Raw genomic sequence first — 22,068 nt, 5'->3', positions numbered from 1 at the left:
AACCCACCTGAAGATATAAAGAAAGAGATAAAAGCCCAGGTCACTTGGGGGAAAAGGACTTGAGAAATTCCTCTCTGACCTATCTTAGATGATCAACCAGGGAATTGTTCTGGCCCTGCTGATTCCTTGCAGTAACCATCTTTCATAAGAGGTAATCTCTACTGCTGCCGTATACAGGACCAGCTCTCACATCAAGGAATTCAGCAAATGAACATGCACTCGACAGGCCGACAGCATGTTTGAGATTCACTATCCTCTGGGAAAAGAATCACCTCCTGGTGTCTTGCCTCAATTTGGCCTTGCATAACCTAAAACTGTGATTCAAAAGCAAAATACTGCAAAAGCTGAAAATCTAAATAAGAACAGAAAACCCCAAAGGTCTGGCACCATCAGTGGAGAGAGAAACAAGAGTTAACATTTCAGGTCCGTAACCTTTCATCAGAATGTTTCCAGTACTTTATGCTTTATTTTTATATTAAAATTGTTAGTCCTGCTTCTCCCTAACACGTTTAATTAGAAGACTCTGAATTTGAACATAACCTATTCTACTTAATATCTCATAAACCTCAATAAGATCACTCGTAAGTCTATACTTCTCAAGTGTAGAGTCCCATATCTTTGATCCTATCCTGATAATCAAGTTTAAGGGTTAATGTGAATTCTCTGCATTTTCTCTTTAGGGGAACATCTTATTGGCAGCTGATACTGAATTTGATCAACAGCACTGGCTAGAGATGCTGCAGGAATCTGGAAAAGTGTAAGTAAAGAGAAGGATCTTTGGCAGCTGAATGACATACTGCACAGACTGCAAAAACAGGCAGCCAATTAAATCTAAACAAATGAACTAATTGTCACAAAGGATAAGGAGGCACAGTGGCTCTTTTGACCAAGATTAGAAATGCAGCAATCTTTAATTCTGAAGTTGCTGACAGAGGCCAGCTCCTTTGAGGGCGGGGGACACGTGGCCACATTGACTTTATTCACAAGGGCTAGTGCTTTGTGTTATCAGCATCAGTGTGGCAGGAGCAAGGTGAAATCGAAGATGGGAAGAGCTTGCATTATTAAAGCACCTTCCACAATGTCTGACCTGTCTAAAAGTGCTTCACAGCCACTGAAATAGCTACAAGGCAGGAATATTGGCAGTCAGCTTCCACACACATCAGGATCCCTTGCTAATCAATTTCATAATGACCAGATAATCCATTTTTGTAATGTTGTTTGAGCAATAAGTATTGACCAGAATAGCAGAGAGACAGCTTCCCTTTTATTCTTCAAATAGTGTCATGGGATCTGAGACATCTCAGCAACCTGAGAAAGTCTGAAAGATGGCATCTGACAGTGTAGCACTCCCTCAGTCCCTACATTGTGAGTGTCAACCTGGACTTTGTGCTCGAAAGAGTACAACCCAAATCCATAACCTTCTGACTCGGAGATGAGAGTGCTACCCACTGCACCACAGCATTCAAAGACAAGGGCCCTGATATATGGCAGGGGCAGATCGCAGACTATGACAGTGAGAAGAGGCTGCGATCTGCTTGAGGGAGTGCTTGAGGGATTTTAGGAGGACCAGTATTCCTCAAGTCATTCTTTAAAAGGCAAATATCTTTTTCAGCCAGCTTCTCCTATTTCCAGTTTGCTGGTTTAAATTCAGATACCAGAGCCAAGTGACCGGTCTCCAGCCTGGTGTGCCACCCAGCAGAGAAGACCTCCTATGGCGTTGTTCATCGTAAAATGCAGTGACTGAGAAATTGGATCCCCAATTGCATAAAGCTAGCATGTGTCCTGTACACAGCAGGAGTGTGCCACTCCACTATTTGACCTGTGGCCCCTCCAGTTCAGGTGTGTTCCATCTTCTAATATTTAGGCCATTGTTTGAGAATGGTGGGGTCCTTACACCATGTACAGCATATTATTCTACAACTATAGTGCATCCATGTTTGAGCTGGCCTGTACCTTTAAATGCACAACATGTCTGCTTTTGGTTAAGAAAGCAGTCACTGCACTCCAGCAGAGTTTAGTTGCAGTTGGTGAAAGAAATATGCTTGCAAGTTTCCAAACACACATTATTAAATCATCTTTTCATTTTTGTTCTCCAATATGTCTGACTCTTTTGAAGTGTGTGACAGACACAGTGAAGCATCATTTGATATCAGCAAGTCTGAGTGCTGTCACACTGATTTTGCTTTCCTCTTCTCTCCACAGAACCTGGCAGAACGCCCAGCTAGGGGAAGCGATGATTGGAAGTCTTGAAGCACAAGGCCTGCAGCTTGCGAAGGAGAAGCAGGAATATTTAGGTCAGCCATGAATTAGAGGCCAGGATTGATTCAGAGCTGACAGGCCGTGTGGCTCAGGAGGTTGAGTCAGCTGAAAAATCACCAATGCTGAAAAAATGTGTTCACTGGCAAGCAGTTGATGTCAGTTGTGTTCACCACCTGCTCCTAATTGCTAAATATAATTGGGTAACATGCAGCATGATTCCCCCTGGACATAAAATAAATTGGAAAGCACATAGCTTGGGGTCTCATGATCACAGCCCACAAACCTGAGCTTGGAACTGCTATGCTCCGGTCTCCTAAATTCCACCTGCTTCAAATTGGCTGCTCACCTTGGTATATTTTTAGAGGATTTAATTCAATAGCCCTCTTGGTTCAGCCACCCCACCCCACCACCACCCCCTGCCCCCCTGCCCCCCCCCCACAACTGCCTCCAATCAGATCCAGAGTAAGGTTGCCCTGGAATCTCAAAGAAATAAAGATTAATCTCCAGAACATTTTCAGAAGCAAAATGACAGAGGCATTAAAAACATTGGGCGTGATCGTATGAAAAAAATTCTAAGTGCCAAACGAATGAGAAAATGGGAGAGAATCACACTTTTTTTCAGCAAGCTGCAGCAAGCACTTAGTGCAAAAAGATGCTGCAGAGCTCTTGGGATGCCATTGTGCAGACACCCCAATCTCCCAGTGTACTGGCAGATCCTCTGCTGAGCCCACCACCTGCTCCATGGACATTGAGACCTGACCCCTGCCGATTGCCCCCTGTGCCAGTCACCCCCATCTGCAGAGTTCCCTTCCTCCCCTATCACCGCCCCTGCAGAGTTCCCCCTTCCCTCCCCGATCAACACTTCGGCAGAGTGCAAAGTTCCCTCCCTCCTACCCCTGTGGAAATCCCCTTCCCTCCCCTCGTAATTGCTCCATCCCCTTGGCACTTCCCCGGCACAGTTGTGGTGTCCGGTGGGCAGTGCCAAGGTGCCCGGTGGGAAGTGCCAAGATGCCTGGTGGGCAGTGCCAGGCTGGCAGTGCCTCATGGGCACTGTCTGGCTCTGCCCCGACCACCTGCGGAGCTCCAATGGCCTCCGATTCTTCCCCACCGCCCGGCGAGTCCATCTCATCTGTGATGGATCAGCTGTGATTCATGCAGGTGAGAAGCTCGACCAGCGAGCAGGTAAGTGAATGGAGCCTGGACAATAGTGTCTGGGACTCACCAATGACATGTAAATCATAGTATTAATATTGAAATCAGGCAAGAAGCTGATTTCGCTGGCAAAACAGGACCGTTAGGATCAGGGCAGGTGAAAAACCGGGCACAAATCTGATTTTTCTCCTCTCACCTGATCTTACCACCTCATCTCGCCGAACAATGGGTGGGATGAGGTCATAAGATCATGTCCAATGTTTTTAAAAGGATATATCCTTTCTTCTGCCAATTAGCAAAATAATGAAGGTAGCAAATAATTGTGTTTCACGGAGAGTCAAGAGTCATTCAACAGGAATAATGATGATTCAGTTTGGTTTCCCGTTGGCCAGGAGATGGAGGTTTGAGTGACCAATGGGGAGAGGGTGGGGTGGGGCAGGGAGGTTATGTGATGAAAGCTCAAGGAATACATCCAATCATACTTGGCAACTTGCCCCAGAGAGTGAGCAGGCCTGGCTCCAGCTGGCAGCTATGACCACCATCACGTTTCCCTCCCACCTCACCACACAAGAAACAGTTTAAGCCAATCCTCCTGTTGTGTGGGATCTAAGAGATCTAAGAAGGCACCAGATTTGGAATTCCTGTCGGGAAGGGAGAAACTTTTGAAGGATTGTCTTTTTGGAGGCTGAATTTATAGTCAACATTGATGTAGTCTTGGCAGTGTTAGGGCAAACCATCAGGTTCCTCTGGAAACCACTTAGGTGTGTGCCTGGGTTATTCAGTCTCGGGGTACTCACTCACTCACCCTCAGCCACTGTGCGAGTGGGTGACATTACTTGTTGGTGTTTGGAAGTGATGATGAATGAGGGCTCTGAGACTGAGAGTGAACCATACACACAAGCCCTTTCGCCCCCGCCCTTTCTCTCTGACACACACATACACACACTCCCCCTCTTTCTCACACACAAACAAACTCATTCTCTCTCTCACAAACACACACACTCATTCACCTTCTTTCTCTCTCTCTCACACACACTCACCCATCATCTCACTACCTTTCACACTCCCTCACCCACCTTCACACTCGCTCACTCACTCACTCAATGGCTGGAGGTTGGGTTTAGGTGGGCAGGTGGAATGAGAGCGGAAGACAGACGCGGAGAAAGACCTTGGCCTAGCAGTGACCAAATATGGGTGCCCACCGAGAGCTGGAGGGAAAGTGGGGAGAACTGAGAAAGCAGTTGGAGCTGGGTCAAAGCACTGGGAGCTGGGGAAAGACGTTGGAATCAGGTCAAAATGTGGTGACAGGAGGCACAATGTGCTCTAGGGTCTCTCTCCACTTTCTTATAACTTTATTAATTGGATTCTGCAACAGTTACCCAATGGATTGTATCTTAATGGAATACTGCAGTAATTAATTAATTAATTGGATGTGGTTATGGTTTTTCAGACAAATTAATGGAGGAGACAGAAGAACTTTGCCTACAACGAGAACAGAAGGAGGTGAGCGGAGCCAATGAACGGGAGCTGTACAAAATGCCTCTGTAACTATAAACTCTGAGCTGTTGGCAATGTCAATATTCTCTCTCCCACCTAGTCTATTTCTCCTTCTTGTTGGCTCCTCTTTCTTTTCAAGCTCTCTCCTTTTGAGTTAAGTTTTCAGACCATATCTACTTCCTGTGATTCCGTTTTTGGGGAAGGGGGAGAAGCTTCTGGAAATGTATATTTTTTCAAATAGGCATTTGTAAAATCCTTAGTGGGTTAAGGACTGGTTGTAAGTACCAAGAGGTTGGTATCATCAGCGCTCTGTCAATTTTGTGTGGGGGTGTGATGTGGTTTTGGCTGGTGATCTGAAGTAACAAGATTTTTAATCCAATTGCAGGAGCTGGAGAGACTAAATCAAGTCCTTGAGGTGGAGAAAAACAAGATTGAGGAAATGGTCCAGGATTTGAAGTCTGAGCAGGAACAGATAAAGAGGTAAAGGGTTTGGGGGGGGGTGGTGAGGGGATAGACTGGAGTCAACGTCTGTGACTCATGTCACCATTTCTGCTTTATAGATGATAAACAGAAGTATTTATCGAAAATCTTTAAAAATCACAGTTTATTTTATTGTCCCGATTAATTTTCCCCTGGCAGTGTCTGGGAGATTGATCTTTAATTCTTGGAGACTCCAGGGCAACCTTACTATGACTGATAGGTGCCAGCCAAGCCACTAAAATTCTCACTATAGGCTCTAGAATTGCCTTGAGTCTTTATAAAGATTAGTTTCTAGAATGCTGCCCTGAGCAACGTAAGGAGTGAAAAACAAAGAGATAATTTTAATTGTGTGTTCTTTTCATTCTCTTTGAACACTTAAAAAAAAAGTGTTGGAAGAAGCGACTCAGTATTGGAACTTGATCTATCAGGCAGCATTCAGGCCTGTTGCTGCAGGTTCAGATTTGCGAGGCTTTCCAACAAGGAGATCTCACCTCTCCTACATTTCTGACCAAGCTCAAAGCTGGAAGTGTAGTGGGAGTCAGTGGGGAGGGGCTATTGTGATGAGAGGTGGAAGCATGGCCAATCTGATAACCTCAGCCATTATCTTCAAAGCATCTCTGTAGCCCCAATCCCAAGTTGTACCAGATACTGTTTACCCATTGCCCTTGTTGTCTCTGACTTACATTGGCTCCTAGTTCGACAAATCTTTGACTTTAACATTTTCATCAATGTTTTCAAATTCCTTTCTATCTCTGTAGCTTCCTCCACCTTTGAGATTTCTGTGTTCCTCTAACTCAGGCCTCTTATAAATCTCCCTAACTCCCTTTGCCCCATCGTTGGTTCCCATATCCTCAGCTGTCTGGGTTCCAAGCTCTGGAATTCCCTCCCTAAACTCTTGGCCTCTCTTTCCTTCTGTAAAATGCTTCTACAAACCATTATCTTTGCTCAGCTGTCCTCATATATCTTTCTTTGGCTTAGTGTCCACATTTGCTTGTTAGCACTTCTGTGACGTGGTTTTGAAACAGTTTATTTAGCACTGTGGGTGTTCGTACAGCTCATGCTCTCGAGAAGGCAACACACCACCTCCTTCTCAAGGCAATTTTGAAAGGGCAATAAATGCTGGCCAGGTTAGTGACGCCCACATCCCATGAACGAATAAATAAAATGATATTATCGGCTTTATAGAAATGCAAGTTGTTCTTATTAATGGTTAATGTTCAGGATCAATAGCTAATGTTTATTCGTCAGAGGAATTGATTTATTATACGATAAGGTGTCTTAGCCACCATTCTCCTAATATCACTAGATCATCTGAACTTTCATTTGCTCTGTGTGAGATCTTGCTGTACATAAATTGGTTGTCAACTTTTTCCATATTACAGAAGTGACTGTATTGGGGGTGGAGGGAAATCATCCATTTATTTATGAAACACTTTGGGGAATACAAAGGATGAGATTGTGATAAGGTGCTCAGTAAATGCAGAGTTACTTCTTGTGTTTGCTGACAAGCAGACCATTTGTTACTTTTCTGAACTGTGTTCTTGGTTTCAGGGAACTGGAGATGACAGTAAGCTCATTAATGGCAGTGGAAGAAGAAAAGAAACACCTGCACCGATTATCAGAATCCCTGCAGAATAACTTAGAGGTGAGTGACGGGTGTGAGTAAAGGTTGGAGTGAAGATGCTGAGAGGAGCCATGCAATGATCGGGCAGCATGTGTGTTGGTGCTTAGATACACTGCCAGTTCCTGTTCTTGTCTCCTGCTGAAGGAGTGTATCTGAGATCATTCACTGTTTAATGACAGCCATTGCTCAGTGGTAGCACTTTCACCCTCATTTGGAAGGTTGTGGATTCAAGTTTCACTCTAAATGCAAACACAAAGGCCCTAATTGTCCGGTCTCTGGATCATCGGAGATTGGATATACATACGTTCCAAAATGCACACCAGGACCCAGTAGACATCCTGATGCACTAACCTCTGTGGAAATTGCCCTAGAAGTTTGAATTTCTGATGGGCAATTCCTCTGCTCCCTGGGACCCTCCGCAAAAGATTCCAATGCTGAGTTAAGTCAGAGACTTTAAACAGTTCAAACTTGTCTCCCAGGAAATATTGGACAGAAAAATCCTAGTTTAACACTTGGTTAACTATACATCTGACCCCCCGATCACTCACACTGACCTGTCCCTCCACTGACCAGTCCCTTTCGATCTGAACCAAGTACACCCCCTGACCATGCTAACTGCCAACTGACAATATGGCCTGACTAGGTCTGACGAGCCCCTGACCTGAGTACTCCTCCCAATCAGTCCTGACCACCCCGATCCACCTGCCACCCAACCCATTTACATCACCCACCGTACCACTCTACCAATCCAGTCACCCATTTATATTGGACTTTTAAACCTGCCATACGGCAGTGAGTCCTGTAGAAAGGGGCTGTATTCTACATTGATCCTCTCTGCAGGTCTCTGTGTGGGTTCCTGCACTGAGCAGTTTCTTCAGGATGTTCCATCAGAATTCAGACCAAACGTTTAAACATAACCAACTTAACCAGGGTTTCCTAACTGATCCATATTGGATGCAGCGGTTCTGATGCTGATTGGAAGATTTGGGCTAAAATCTGAACTGATAAATGCTGTGAAGGAAGGAACACATTTCAAGTTAAATATTTTATGTAGTTTCATTACTGTATCCCATGACTAGATGAAAAAAGGCTGAGGTCCATCCAGTTTTCCCTCTGCAATCCTGGAAGCCACGTGGTACAATGATAATTGGGATTTTGACCAATCATTATAATCAAGTTGTATCAATCAACAAGAGCCTCAGGCACGAGGTGAGGAAACCCAGTGATGGAAAGCTTTGGGAAATATTGATCCAAAGTCACTTGCAAATATGTTACAAATTACTCAGATACTGGATCTGAGGGAAGCTTTTCCCCAGGTCGGTGGTGACGTTCACGAGGGGTCATAGGTTCAAGGTGAAGGGGGGGAGGTTTAACACAGATATCAGAAGGACATATTCAGAGGGTGGTGGGGGCCTGGAATGCGCTGCCAGGCAAGGTGGTGGAGGCGGACACACTGGGAACGTTTAAGACTTATCTAGACAGCCATATGAACGGAGTGGGAATGGAGGGATACAAAAGAATGGTCTAGTTGGACCAGGGAGCGGCACGGGCTTGGAGGGCCGAAGGGCCTGTTCCTGTGCTGTATTGTTCTTTGTTTGTTCTTTGTTTGTTTGGATCTTAAAATGTTGGGGCCGATTCTCCCATCCCGCTGTGCTGATTTTTTAGCGCAGCAGGCCGGAAGATTCGAGTGGTGCCAGAATCACACGATCTGCGCTGGACGTCCAGGTCTGAGCACATCTCCCAGCGCCGAATATCCAGCGTCATTTCCAGCGCAGAGCTGCATAATATATGTGGCCACTAATTTACATATCATCTCCATGCAATTAGCAGGTCTGAGACTGAAGTCTCTGGGCCCGCTAGCATCTCCCCATGCCATGAGTGGCTCACTCTAGGGAGGTTTACAGTAGCTCCCCACTTGCGGGGAGCTGACGGCCCAACCCCGCTGGAGTGAAGGGGGGGCAATTGAGGCCCCCGCAGAGGGTCAGGCACCGGGGGGGGGTTGCCTTCTTGGCATTGGCACCTTTGCAGTGCCAGCCTGGCCCCCTGGCACTACCCAAGGGGGAAAAGTGCCAATGCCCAGGGGCCCCTTGGCATTGCCCATGGGGCATGGGGCAGTGCCAAGGTGGCTGGGCCTGATGGGGGCAGGGTCTGATGGGGCGGGGTTTCTGGAGGGCAGTCTGTGGGGGGTGGGGGCCCTCGCTGCCATTGTGCAGTCGGGCTCAATGGGGATGGGAGGGAGGCCAGCTATTGGTGCTGGCTACTGGGGTGGGAGGGCAACCTGCTGGGAGGATGGAGGGCCGGCAATTTGGGGGTCGCGGAGCTGGCCAGCTTAATCCCTGGCCAGTAATTGGGAGGCTGGCAGACAGGGGCCACTGCGCATACGCCAATCATGGCACTGACTGATTGGCACATGCGCAGTGGCCCACTCAGTGCTGTGCTGCTGGCCTCTTCTGCGGGGATAGGCCCCGCCCACTGAATTTCATTCTGAGGTGAGGCACTCTGCAGTGCACAGAATATGGTAGATTCTTTTTTAAACTCCCACTGAAAAAAAGTGTGATTTACTCCAGTTTTACTTTTTGAAATGAAACAAATCCATACTAACTGTTACCATCGTCTCCCTGGAGACTGTTTCATAGATTAACCTCAGTGTCTCACTGAAAGATGAGAAGTCTAAGAGCGGGAAGAGGTCATTCAGCCCCTTGAGTATTTTGTGTTATTCAATTAGAATACTAGATCATGGCTGATCTAGATTTAAATTTGATGATGACACAAAGATAATAGGAAAGTAAGTTGTGAAGCGGACATAAGGAGGCTATAAAAGGATATAGATAGGTTCAGTGAATGGGCAAAGATCTGACAAGTGGAGTATAACGTGGGAAAATGTGAAATTGTCCATTTTGGCAGGAATAATAAAAGAGAAGCATATTATCTAAACAGTGAGAGATTGCAGAACTCTTGAGGTGCAGAAGGGTCTGGGTATCATAGTGCATGAATCACAAAAGATTAGTATAAAGGTTCAGCAAGTAATTAAGAAAGCAAATAGAATGTTATTGTTTACTGTGAGGGGAATTGATTACAAAAGTAGGGAGATTATGCTTCAGTTATACAGGGCATTTGTGAGATCACATCTGGATACCATTTGTGTGCAGTATTGGTCACTTTATTTCACGAAGGATGGTAAATTCATTGGAAGCAGACTAATACCTGGAATGGATGGGTTGTCTTAAGATGGAGTTTAGAAGAATAGGAGGTGACTTGATTGAAACATACAAGATCCTGAGAGGTCAGCATGGATTTATGAAGGGGAAACCATGCTCGACAACTCTGTTGGAATTCTTTGAAGATGTAACTAGTAGAGTTGACAAAGGGGAACCAGTATATGTGGTATATGTGGACTTTCAGAAAGCGTTTGACAAAGTCCTGTACAAGAGAGTATTGTGCAAGATTAAAGCGCATGGGATTGGAGGAAGTATATTGAGATGGATAGAAAACTGGTTGGCAGAAAGGACACAAAGAGTAGGAATTAATGGATGCTTTTCAAATTGGCAGGCAATAACAAGTGGGGTGCCACAGGGATCGGTGCTGGGACCCCAGCTATTCACAATATATATTAATGATTTAGATAAGGGAACAAAATGTAATATCTCAAAGGTTGCAGATACCAAGTTGGGTGGGAGGGTGAACTGTGACGAGGATGCAGAGATCCTTCAGAATGATCTGGACAGGTTGGGTGAGTGGGCTAATCAATGGCAGATTCAGTATAATTTGGAAGCAAAAACAAGAACAAAGAACAATACAGCACAGGAACAGGCCCTTCGGCCCTCCAAGCCCGCGCTGCTCCCTGGTCCAAACTAGACCATTCTTTTGTATCCCTCCATTCCTATTTCATTCATGTGGCTATCAAATAAGTCTTAAACGTTCCCAGTGTGTCCGCCTCCACCACCTTGCCCGGCAGCGTATTCCAGGCCCCCACCACCCTCTGTGTAAAATATGTCCTTCTGATATCCGTGTTAAACCTCCCCCCCCCTCACCTTGAGCCTATGACCCCTCGTGAACGTCACCACCGATCTGGGAAAAAGCTTCCTAACGTTCACCCTATCTATGCCTTTCATAATTTTATACACCTCTATTAGGTCACCCCTCATCCTCTGTCTTTCCCGTGAGAACAACCCCAGTTTACCCAATCTCTCCTCATAACTAAGCCTTTAAAGGCTTAATTAAAGGCAGATTACTACCTGAATGGCTGTAAATTGGGAGAGGGAAGTGTGCAGTGAGACCTGGGTGTCCTTGTGCACCAGTCATTGAAGGTAAGCATGCAGGTGCAGCAGGCGGTAAAGAAGGCAAATGGCATGTTGGCCTTCATTGCGAGAGGTTTTGAGTACAGGAGCAGGGATGTGTTGTTGCAGCTATACAGAGCCTTGGTGAGGCCGCACCTGGAGTATTGTGTGCAGTTTTGGTCTCCTTTTCTGTGGAAGGATGTTCTTGCTCTCGAAGGAGTGCAGCGAAGGTTTACCAGGCTGATTCCGGGGATGGCGGAACTGATGTATGAGGAGAGATTGATTAGGTTAGGATTGTTTTTGCTGGAGTTCAGAGGAATGAGGGGGGATCTCATAGAGACTTATAAAATTCTAACAGGTCTGGACAGGATAGATGCAAGGAGGATGTTCCCGATGGTGGGGGAGTCCAGAACCAGGGGTCACAGTCGGAGGGTTCAGGGTAGACCATTTAGGACGGAGGTGAGGAAACATTTCTTCACCCAAAGAGTGGTGAGCCTGTGGAATTCATTACCACAGGAAGTAGTTGATGCCAAAACATTGAATGCATTCAAGAGGCAGCTGGATATAGCACTTGGGATGAATGCGATCAAACGTTATGGGGAAAAAGTAGGATTAGGCTATTGAGTTGGACGATCAGCCATGATCATAATGAATGGCGAAGCAGGCTCGAAGGGCCAAATGGCCTCCTCCTGCTCCTATCTTCTATGTTTCTATATCTTGACAGTGTGGATGTGGAAAGGATCTTTCCTCTTGTGGGAATCTAGAACTAGAGGATACAGTTTGAAAATAAGGAGTCATCCATTCAGAGATGAGAATTTTTTCTCTCTCAGAGGGTCATGCGTTTTTGGAACTCAAAAGGTAGTGGAAGCAGAGTCTTAATATTTTCATGGCAGAAGTAGATAGATTATTGATAAGCTAGGTTGTGAAATGTTATCGGGGATAGATGGGGATGTGGATCAGATCAGCCATGATCTTATTGAATAGATCATGGGGCCAAGTGGCCTATTCGTCCTGCTAATTTGTATGTTTGTATATTTGTATCTTAACTTCATAATGTCTTGGTTCCATAACTCTGATGTCCTCAACAGAACAAAAATTTATCAATCATGATTTTGAAAGTGACCTCCACAACTTCAACCACATTTTGGGGAAAAGAGGGTATCAGTTTTCCACTCCTATTTGTGTGATGAACAACTTGTTGACATCACCCCTATAGAGACGAGCTGTGAAGGAGATGTCCCCTTGTTCTGGTCTCTCCTCCACCAGAGGGAATAGGTTTTCTATTGATTATCAAATTCTTTAATTGTCTTAAACACCTCAGTTAGATCACTCCTCAATCATCTATATTCAAATGAATAGAAGTCACATCTCTGCAACTTATTCTCATAAGGTAACCTTTTTAGGGATGATTTTGGTGACTCTGTACTGCACCCTCTGCAAGGTCAATAGTTTTGATTACAACTGATCGGTGCTCACTATTGGTACGTGCACAAGATAAATCACTGGGAATTGTGTTTCATTCTGAAATATATCTATCCTCCTCAGTCCATCACCTTCCCATCCTTGAGAGGAACCCTCAGTGTGGGAGAGTATTAGGGGCTTCAATATCTGGCTGAAGGTTAGTACCTGAATGTTTGCTTGTGCTTACCTGTTGGTTTTTCTCCTTGCCCCAGTCCCTGTCTCAGGAGAAGCAGAAGACCTTGGGGAAGCTGAAGGACAGTGAGCAGCAGGCTCAGCAGTTGACCAGCCAGAACGAGCAGCTCTCACAATCTAGCGGATCATTCCGGGCCACCCTGCAACAAATCGAGGAAGACATGAAAAAACTGCAGGATGAGAAAGTTCTTGCTGAGGAAAGGTGAGAAGATCTTTGGATTCGGTTTTAGAAGGTGGGTGATGGGGGAGGAGCATGCACGAGCTCCCCGTATCAGGTGGGAACCCAGGGCATCTGATCTGTTCACATAATAGTTCCAGAAATTCCAGGCCCTAATCTTCAAAATTCCCCCTCTAAATCTTTCCACCTTGCTTCTCACTTTCCTTCTTTAAGATATTCCTTAAAACCTCCCTCAGTGATGAAATGTTTGGTCATCTGACCTAATATCTCCTTATGTGGCTTGGTCAAATTTTATTTATAATGTTCCTGTGAAACTCTCTGGGGGAATTTTACTGAGTTAAACTTGCTATATAAATGCAATTTGTTGTTGTTACTGTTGACCAGATCCCAGTGACAGTCCAATACTCTGGACTGGGAATTTGTTGATCGTTGTTGGAAGGAGGGACCAAGGGCAGAGGTTTTCAATGTAACCAGTATGAGGTTGGGGCTGGGGAGCCCAAGGATTCTTTGTGGTGCCTGTTTGGGTTGGGGTGGGGGTAGGGGGTGTGCAGCGTGGGAAGGAGGCTGTAGCACTTTTATTCCTCCTGATCCACAAGGAAGTGTGACAAATGTACATTTTGACAATGTACCCTGGCCTCTACTGGCCAACTGGTTTCTCCTGTCATGAGTCTGCAGATTCATCTGACTCATCATGTCATGGCACCAATTATATCATGGGGCTTTTACCTGTTACCTAGGCCTTGACCTGCTTGTAACTGGAGCCCCAGCTGAATTCAAGTTGGTGAAGGTAAGGTGACCCTAGGTGGGAATGGACCAACCTCAGCCTGGTAAGTGGACTCAGCATAATAACTCCCTCTCAGCCACCATTCTTGCTGGCTGGGAAGTTAAAACCACAACCTCTTCTATTCCAGAAAGCTAATTGGCGAAGGATAGAACTGGAACTGATGTGGACACACTTTTTATATTTATTTACAGTGTTACACATAACTAGCATATGCCTCCTTACTCAACTATCATAATTTCAGTCTGTGTCAACTTATAGGTGCTCAAATGAATGTCCATAAGACAGTCACTGTTATGAAGTCACAGGAGATTGTCAATAGATTTCCTCACGGGCCTTGTGGAGTACGAGCTCCCTATTGATTGAGCAGAGGCTCGTCCAATAGAAAAAGTGCTGCAGGAGTTAAAATTAGCTGTCTCTACTCGGGCCAGCAGCCAAAGGACTCCTGGGTTTGATCTGTGTACTGTAGCTGCAGAGGAAATGCTTTATTCACTATGTAAATAAATAAAGGGTTTTACTGACAGAAGACTGGCCTTGGCAAGATTATTATATTGGCGATGAGGAGTAAAATGATTTTTTTCTTCCCTCTGGACAACCTTCATTATCAAGACAAGTAATCCTCTGGTAAGAAAAATGCCTCTCTTTGGTAAACTTGAAGCCTATGATGCAAGCATAGAAGACTGGGCCCAAAATGCAGAGCACATGTGTTATTTCTTCTGGAATAACAATATTAAGAGGATGAAAAGCAGAAAGTAATCCTGTTCACGGCATGTGGGGTCCCAACATTCAGTATGATAAAAGCCTGACCTACACAGCTGCCCCTGACTCAAAAACCTTTAATGAATTGGTAGACTTAGTTAAAGACTACAATAACCTGAAACTTTTTATAATACTCCAGCTTTAACATGGCAGGGCGAACCCCTGAGGAATCTGTCACCGACATCCTGACCAAGTTATGAAAATTGGCAGAACACTGTGAACCAGGCCACCCCTGAATGACATGTTGACAGATAGACTGATCTGTGGAATTAACAACATTACGGTTCAAAAGCAATTATTGTCAGAACCCAATTTGGATCGAAAGAAGGTAATTGAGATAGCCTTATCAGTGAAGAATGCAGAGAAAGGAGCCCAGGAACTACAGGGGATGTCAGACAGTAGTGTCCTCTGATTAGGGGAAGGGGCCTCATGTAATGTTCATCCCTCACTGAGAGCGATTTTGTCAGTAAAATATCACAGAATCCCTTACGACCATAGAGCCCAAGCCACATCACTAGGCAGTCATTGAAAGGCAAGAACAGCCTTTAAAATCCTAGGAAGCATATTCCAGAAGGTTGTAAATGCAAGTACTGCAAAAGACGACAACTAAGGCAAAAATATAGGCTTGGTCAAAATGCGTGCCATCTCGGAGAGAGGCCAAGGCCAGTACCAGACTGTATCTTGCAGGTAGGTCCACAACCAGGAACAGGGACAATGCAATTAAATCACATCTCCACGACAAAGGGTGTCCCCATAAGGGTGAAGTTGTTGGTAAATAGCCATCCATTAAAAATGGAAATGGATACGGTCTCCATTATTGGGGCGTAAACATATGATCGCCTCTGGACTGGTATTCAGTTCTTCAACTTAGAAAACACAAAGGCCAGGCTAGCCACCCACACGGGGGAACCATTACAGATAAAGTGCACCTTGGCAACTCGAGTGACTTCCAGGCAGCAGTCAGCTCGATTTCCACTCATCATTGTACGGGGACAAGGACCTTATGGGGAGAGATTGGATCCAGCACACCAGACTGAACTTCGGGAGAATCTTCAGGCTGGCCATGAGGGAACTGTATGCAGGTCCACAGCAGACGCCACCTCCCTGGCCCTGCACTCAACCCTGGAACACCTAGATAACAAAGACACCTATGTCAGACTCCTATTTATTGACTGCAGCTCAGCCTTCAATGCCATTATTCCTACGAAACTCATCTCCAGACTCTGTGGCCTGGGCCTCGGCTCCTCCCTCTGCGACTGGATCCTGAACTTCCTAACCTACAGACCACAATCAGTAAGGATAGGCAACAACATCTCCTCCACGATCATCCTCAACACCGGTGCCCCACAAGGCTGTGTTCTCAGCCCCCTACTGTACTCTTTATACACCTATGACTGTGTGGACACATTCTCCTCCAACTCCATTTTCAAGTTTGCTGACGACACCACCGTAGTGGGTCAGATCTCAAACAATGATGAGACAGAGTACAGGAATGAGATAGAGAATCTGGTGAACTGGCGCAACGACAATAATCTCTCCCTCAATGTCAACAAAATGAAGGAGATTGTCATCGACTTTAGGAAGCGTAAAGGAGAACATGCCCCTGTCTACATCAACGGGGATGAAGTAGAAATGGTCAAAAGCTTCAAGTTTTTAGGTGTCCAGATCACCAACAACCTGTCCTAGTCCCTCCATGTCAACACTATAGTTAAGAAAGCCCACCAATGCATCACTTTCTCAGAAGACTAAGGAAATCTGGCATGTCAGCTACGACTCTCACCAACTTTTACAGATGCACACAGAGAGCATTCTTTCTGGTTGTATCACAGCTTGGTATGGCTCTTGTTCTGCGCAAGACCACAAGAAACTACAAAACGTCGTGAATGTAGCCCAATCCATCATGCAAACCAGCCTCCCATCCATTGACCCTGTCTACACTTCCCGCTGCCTTGGAAAAGCAGCCAGCATAATTAAGGACCTCATGTACCCCGGACATTCTCTCTTCCACCTTCGTCCGTCAGGAAAAACATACAAAAGTCTGAGGTTACGTACCAACTGACTCAAGAACAGCTTCTTCGCTGCTGCCGTCAGACTTTTGAATGGACCTACCTTGCATTAAGTTGATCTTTCTCAACACCTTAGCTATGACTGTAACACTACATTCTTCACTCTCTCATTTTCTTCTCTATGAACGGTATGCTTTGTCTGTATAGCCCCCAAGAAACAATACTTTTCACTGTATACTTATACATGTGACAATAATAAATCAAATCAAATCAAAAGTTATCAACAAGTATCCTGAAGTTTTTCAGGAAAGACTTGGAAGAACAAGGGGGACTAAAGCTAAGATCTACATTGACCCCGATGCTACGCCTAAGTATTTTATAACGGGTTCAATTCCATACTCCCTATTAGAAAAAGTAGAGATGGAACTGGAACACCTGGAAAAACTGGGCATAATAAGGCCCATACAATTTGCAGTGTAGACTGCGCCTATTATCGCTGTCCTTGATGCGCGATATAACACACGAGAGGCTGGATGTACTCGGGAAATAAAGGCTTTTATTGCCAACAATAACAGAGCTATTATATACAGTATACGATCCCAGACTAAAGGGTCACCAGGCAGAGCAGTGACCTTTATACCTTTCCCAGGAGGCGGAGCCAACTGGGGTGTACCATAGGACTATATTAACAGGTAGAACAGCCCAACCCTAACCCCAACAGTAACATATCTACAGACTCATAGTACTGGCCAGACCATGGCTCAGCACTACCTGGTGGGAACCAACAATGGTTCACCACAGTCCTCAAGCCAGTTAAGTGGGTCCGACTTTGTGGAGACTATGAGCTCACTGTCAATCGGGTTTCTAAATTTGACAGATGTCCCATGCCCCGGATTGAAGACTTGTATGCCAGGTTAACTGGTGGCTAAGCATTCTCTAAGTTGGACATGAATCATGCGTATCTCCAATTTGAATTAGGTGAGGTTTCCCAGAAGTATGTGACAATTAATACGCACAAAGGCCTATTCACTCGCCTGCCCTTCAGGATCTCATCCGCATTTGCCATTTTTCAACGAGTCATGGAGAACATACTCCAAGGAGTACCCCCAAGTAGCGGCGTACCTGGACAATGACCTGGTCACAGGAACTTCAGAATGTGAACACCTAGCAAACCTGGAAGAGGTCTTGCGGAGATTTTCCGAAGTTGGGGTGTACCTGAGGAGGGAGAAATGTATCTTTCAAGTAAGTGCCGTGACCTATTTAGGCTTTTGGGCGGGTGGCAAGGGTCTTCATCCAGTGGAGGACAAGGTAAGGGCCATTTAGAAGGCACCAACTCCAAGGAACACCACAGAATTAAAATCCTTCCTTGGTTTAGTGAATTATTATGGGAAATGTATTCCGAATTTGGCTTCCTTGCTAGATCCCTCGCATACTACTATGAAAGCACCAAAGGTGGGCCCAAGGTGCTGCAGGTGGAGGTTTTCAATAACATTAAACAACAGCTCTTATCCTCTAACTTATTGGCCCATTTTGACCGCAAAAATGACCTTGTCCTGACATGTGATGCCTCCCCTTATGGGATTGGGGCAATACTGGCACACTGCAGGAAAGATGGAATTGAGAAGACTATGCATACGCATTTCGGACCCTTTTGGATGCTGAAAGGAGATATTCCCAAATTGAGAAAGAGGGTTTGGCAGTTGTCTTCGGCATTAAAAAGTTCCATCAATACATCCATGGTAGATCTTCATAATAGTAACTGATCACAAACCCTGGATAGGACTTTCTAAAGAAGACAATACCCACCATTGCCTCCTCCCAGATACAGTGTTGGACCTTGTTACTGACGGCTTGTGAATACTTCCTGGAGCACTGCCCCCGGACCCGGATAGCTAATGCCGATGCACTGAGTCGTCTGCCATTGCCCACAAGCCCAGCTTCATTACCAGCTGTGGAAGAGGTCGTGATGACCCTTAATTATTTGGACATCCTGTCGGTGTCCGCAAGGCATATCAAGGCCTGGACACAAAAGGACCCAGTCCTATCTAAATTAAAATATACGATTCTGAATGGTGGATTCAGTGGACAGCCTGCAGGAGAAATGGAACCCTATCTGATGAAGAAAGACGAGTTCAGTATTGAGGATGGCATCATTCTCTGGAGGTGCTGTGTAGTTGTCCCTTGCCCAGGGTGGCATCCAATATGTATGGAATTATGTCATGGCCACACTATTATTTTCAAAATGCAAATGCTAGCCAAGAGCTACCTATGGTGGCCCGGTCTTAATGCAGACATTATAGATTTGGTCAGAGAGTGTGATTCATGTCAGAATCAAAAACACCCCCCTCCTCAGCTTACATCCATGGAGTGGCCTGGTAGGCCCTAGGTTCGAGTGCACGTGGGCTTTGCCGGGCCTTTTACGGGTTCAATGTTTTTGATTATGATTGATGCGTACTACAAATGGTTGGAAATACATCGCACGAGCTCCACCACCTCCCATGCTATGATTGAGAAACTACAGCAAAGTTTCTGCACGCACGGGACACCAGGAGACTTGGGGTGGAATTCTCCCAAAAAAGTTGCAGTGTCGAAGTCGCGGGAAAACTGGAGTAAATTACGCTGGTTTTTTCAGTGGGAGTTCGCACTAGAATCTCCCACACTCTGTGCACTGCAGAGACTACAAGCGTGATTATCATTAAATTTCAGGGACGGGGCCTATTCACGCTGGAGAGGCTGAAACCAGCCGTCTCTGCGCATGCGCAGTGGCCCCAAACTGTCAGTCTCCCCATTTGCTAGCCTGCTTAATCGCTGGCCAGCCCAGGATCCCCGCAGTGCTGCCCCCCACCCCCCAACCCCCCCTCCACGGCCTGATTGCGGCCCCCCCTCCCCCCCCGCCCCCGACCAGTCCTGGGCTGGCCTTGACACCCCTGCACCCCCCATCCTGGATGGCTCTAATCTCCAGCAACCCCCCCTCCCCCCTCCCAGCAGCGATGATCCCCCCAACCTCCTCCTTCGGCAGATCCCTCCCCACCCCGGCAGGCACTCCCCCAGCCCATCCTGATCTCCAGACCCCCTCAAAACAGATTCACACCCCCAGCAGTCCTGACCTCCCTCCCCCCCAACCCCCCCGCACAGCCTGCCCCGATCGCTGGCCTCCTTCCTGTACTCATCAATCCCCTCGCAGAGTAAGAAGTCTCACAACACCCATGCAGAGTGGCAACGGGATCCCCACACCCATTGAATGCTCCTAAGCCCCCCCCCCAACCAGGCCCTGCCCCCTACAGGCCCCACCCCATTGGCACTGCCCAATGCCTGGTGGGCAGTGTCAAGGTCACCCTGGGCATGGGCATTTTGCCCCTTGGGCAGTGCCAGGGGGCACCGGCTGGCACTGCCAGGGTGCCCATGCCCAGGGGACGCTCCCCCCCCCGCCCCTCTGAGGGGCCCCAATTGCCCCCTCTTCACTCCAGCGGGGTCAGGCTGCTAGTTCCCCGAAAGTGGGGAACTAGTCTGAACCCCGTTGGAGTGAAATACTCCTGGCATGGTGGGAGATGTTAGCAGACCCGGAGAATTCAATTCCGGGCCCGCTAATTGCATTAAAATAACATTAAAATAATATGTAAAGTACTTACCTGGTGTTCCCGCCAGTTTCCAGCGTGAATCAGACGGTGTCAGAAATCTGGCGCTGGGAGATGCATGCGCAGCGGGAACGCATGCCTGAATCCCGTGCATGTCCGGATGCGAGATTCTCCTACCTCGCTGCGCTAGGTGGGATGGGATAATCGCCCCCTTGGTTTCTGAACAGCGAGTTCCAGAACTTGATGCTTTCCAATGGAATCAATCACCTTAAAACAGCACCCTCCCACCCATCATTGAATGGGTTGGCTGAACAAGCATGAAAAAGCAACATGCAGCATCCATAGGGACCAAATTGGCATGATTTTTATTCAACTGTAGGACTACCCCTCACACAACGACAGGAATTTCCCCAGAGAAATTGTTAATGGTGCGGAGGCTTTGGACAAGATTGAGCCTACTGTTCCCAAACTTGGCAGGGAAGGTGGAGTCCCAACAAGAGAATCAGACCAAAACCAGCAACCTGTTCCACCTGAGACAATTCAGAGATGCTCTTCTTTGAGTCCTTGGGGAAAAAAACAGAGAAAATGGGGCCCATGTCTTATAAATTAAAAGTGGAAGGTAAAATTGTCAGGAAACACCTGGACCATCTCAGGAGTAGGGAGTCCATGCCTATGCAGGTCCCATTACCAGCCATGGAGGCAACCACTGTCAGCGTTGAGCCACAACTTGAAGCCAACCCTATGACTGTCACTCAGTTATGAGGACACGGATTCCGAGATGGAAGCGGAGGAAACTGGCACTTCAACAGAGGCAGGGCCCAGGAAGAACCAGTGTCAGTGGCTTTACAGTCATCCCTCCGAAAATGAGGGCCTCCAATCCATTTTACATTCCCTGATCCGGTCCCACCTCCAATCAAGCCCAGGCTGATTGCCAAGTGGCAGAAAAGGCCCTGCCTCAGCAGGGTTGCTGGGGAAGGAATGGACTTGTGGGGGGTGGGGGGGGGGGGGGGGGGCGCGGGATGTCAGGGGCTGCAAGGTAACACAGTGGTTAACACTGCTGCCTCACAGCGCCAGGGACCCGGGTTCATTTCTCATCTTGAGTGACTGTCTGTGCGGACTCTGCTCATTCTCTGTGTGTCTGCGTGGGTTTCCTCCGGGTGCTCCAGGTTCATCCCACAGTCCAAAGGCCATGCTGGTTAGGTGCACTGGCCATGCTAAGTTCTCCCCCAGTGTACTGGAATAGGCGTTGGAGTGTGGTGATTTTCACGGTAACTTCATTGCAGTGTTAATGTAAGCCTACTTGTGACACAAATAAATAAATAAACTTTATAATGGCCACGAGGGTCATTATTGATCTCCCCATGGGCCTCGTACTGTATGAGCTACCCTATTGAGCGAGTGGAGGCTTGCCTAATCGGAAAGGAGCAGTAGGAGTTTAAAATCATCTGTCTCTACTCAGACTGGCAGTCAAAGGCTTCCTGGGCTTGACCTGTGTACGGTAATGCAGGAGCAGTGCTTCATTCACTATGTAAATAAATGGTATTGGTGAGGGAAGACTGGCCTCAGCAAGATTATTACAGTCACCAAGAAATCTAGAGAGAATTCAGAAGAAATGTATTTATCCAAAGAGTGATGAGAATGTGGAACTTGTTACCACAGGTTGTGGTTGAAGCATTTAATTAGGAACTGTGAAAGCAATTAATAGAGAAGATGATTACATTGGTAGATTTAGATGAGGAAAGGTTTGACTGTAACATGAAAGCCAACATGAACTGATTGGTCCAAATGACCTTTCCTGTGCTGTATATTTTATGTTGCCCGATATAA

General features: G+C 46.5%; 1 protein-coding gene and 1 long non-coding RNA gene across 2 annotated transcripts in view; one reads left to right on the top strand and one right to left on the bottom strand.

Annotated features, from left to right (window-relative positions):
• The window catches only part of plekhd1 (pleckstrin homology domain containing, family D (with coiled-coil domains) member 1), an 85,245-nt gene that overhangs the window by 38,850 nt on the left and 24,327 nt on the right, over nt 1–22,068 (top strand). The window contains exons 4-9 of the mRNA XM_078233627.1: nt 681–757; nt 2,203–2,294; nt 4,862–4,914; nt 5,294–5,388; nt 6,940–7,033; nt 12,963–13,144. Coding sequence (XP_078089753.1) covers nt 681–757; nt 2,203–2,294; nt 4,862–4,914; nt 5,294–5,388; nt 6,940–7,033; nt 12,963–13,144 — 593 coding nt within the window. The remainder of the gene's footprint in view (nt 1–680; nt 758–2,202; nt 2,295–4,861; nt 4,915–5,293; nt 5,389–6,939; nt 7,034–12,962; nt 13,145–22,068) is intronic.
• Nucleotides 1–22,068, bottom strand: part of LOC144507043 (uncharacterized) — a 44,838-nt gene that overhangs the window by 8,235 nt on the left and 14,535 nt on the right. The gene's annotated exons all lie outside the window — the stretch shown is intronic.

The sequence above is a fragment of the Mustelus asterias genome, chromosome 18, assembly GCF_964213995.1.
Source record: "Mustelus asterias chromosome 18, sMusAst1.hap1.1, whole genome shotgun sequence".
Lineage (NCBI taxonomy): Eukaryota > Metazoa > Chordata > Chondrichthyes > Carcharhiniformes > Triakidae > Mustelus > Mustelus asterias.
The sequence above is the reverse complement of the archived record's forward strand: the minus strand, read 5'-3'. Positions and strand labels throughout refer to the sequence as shown.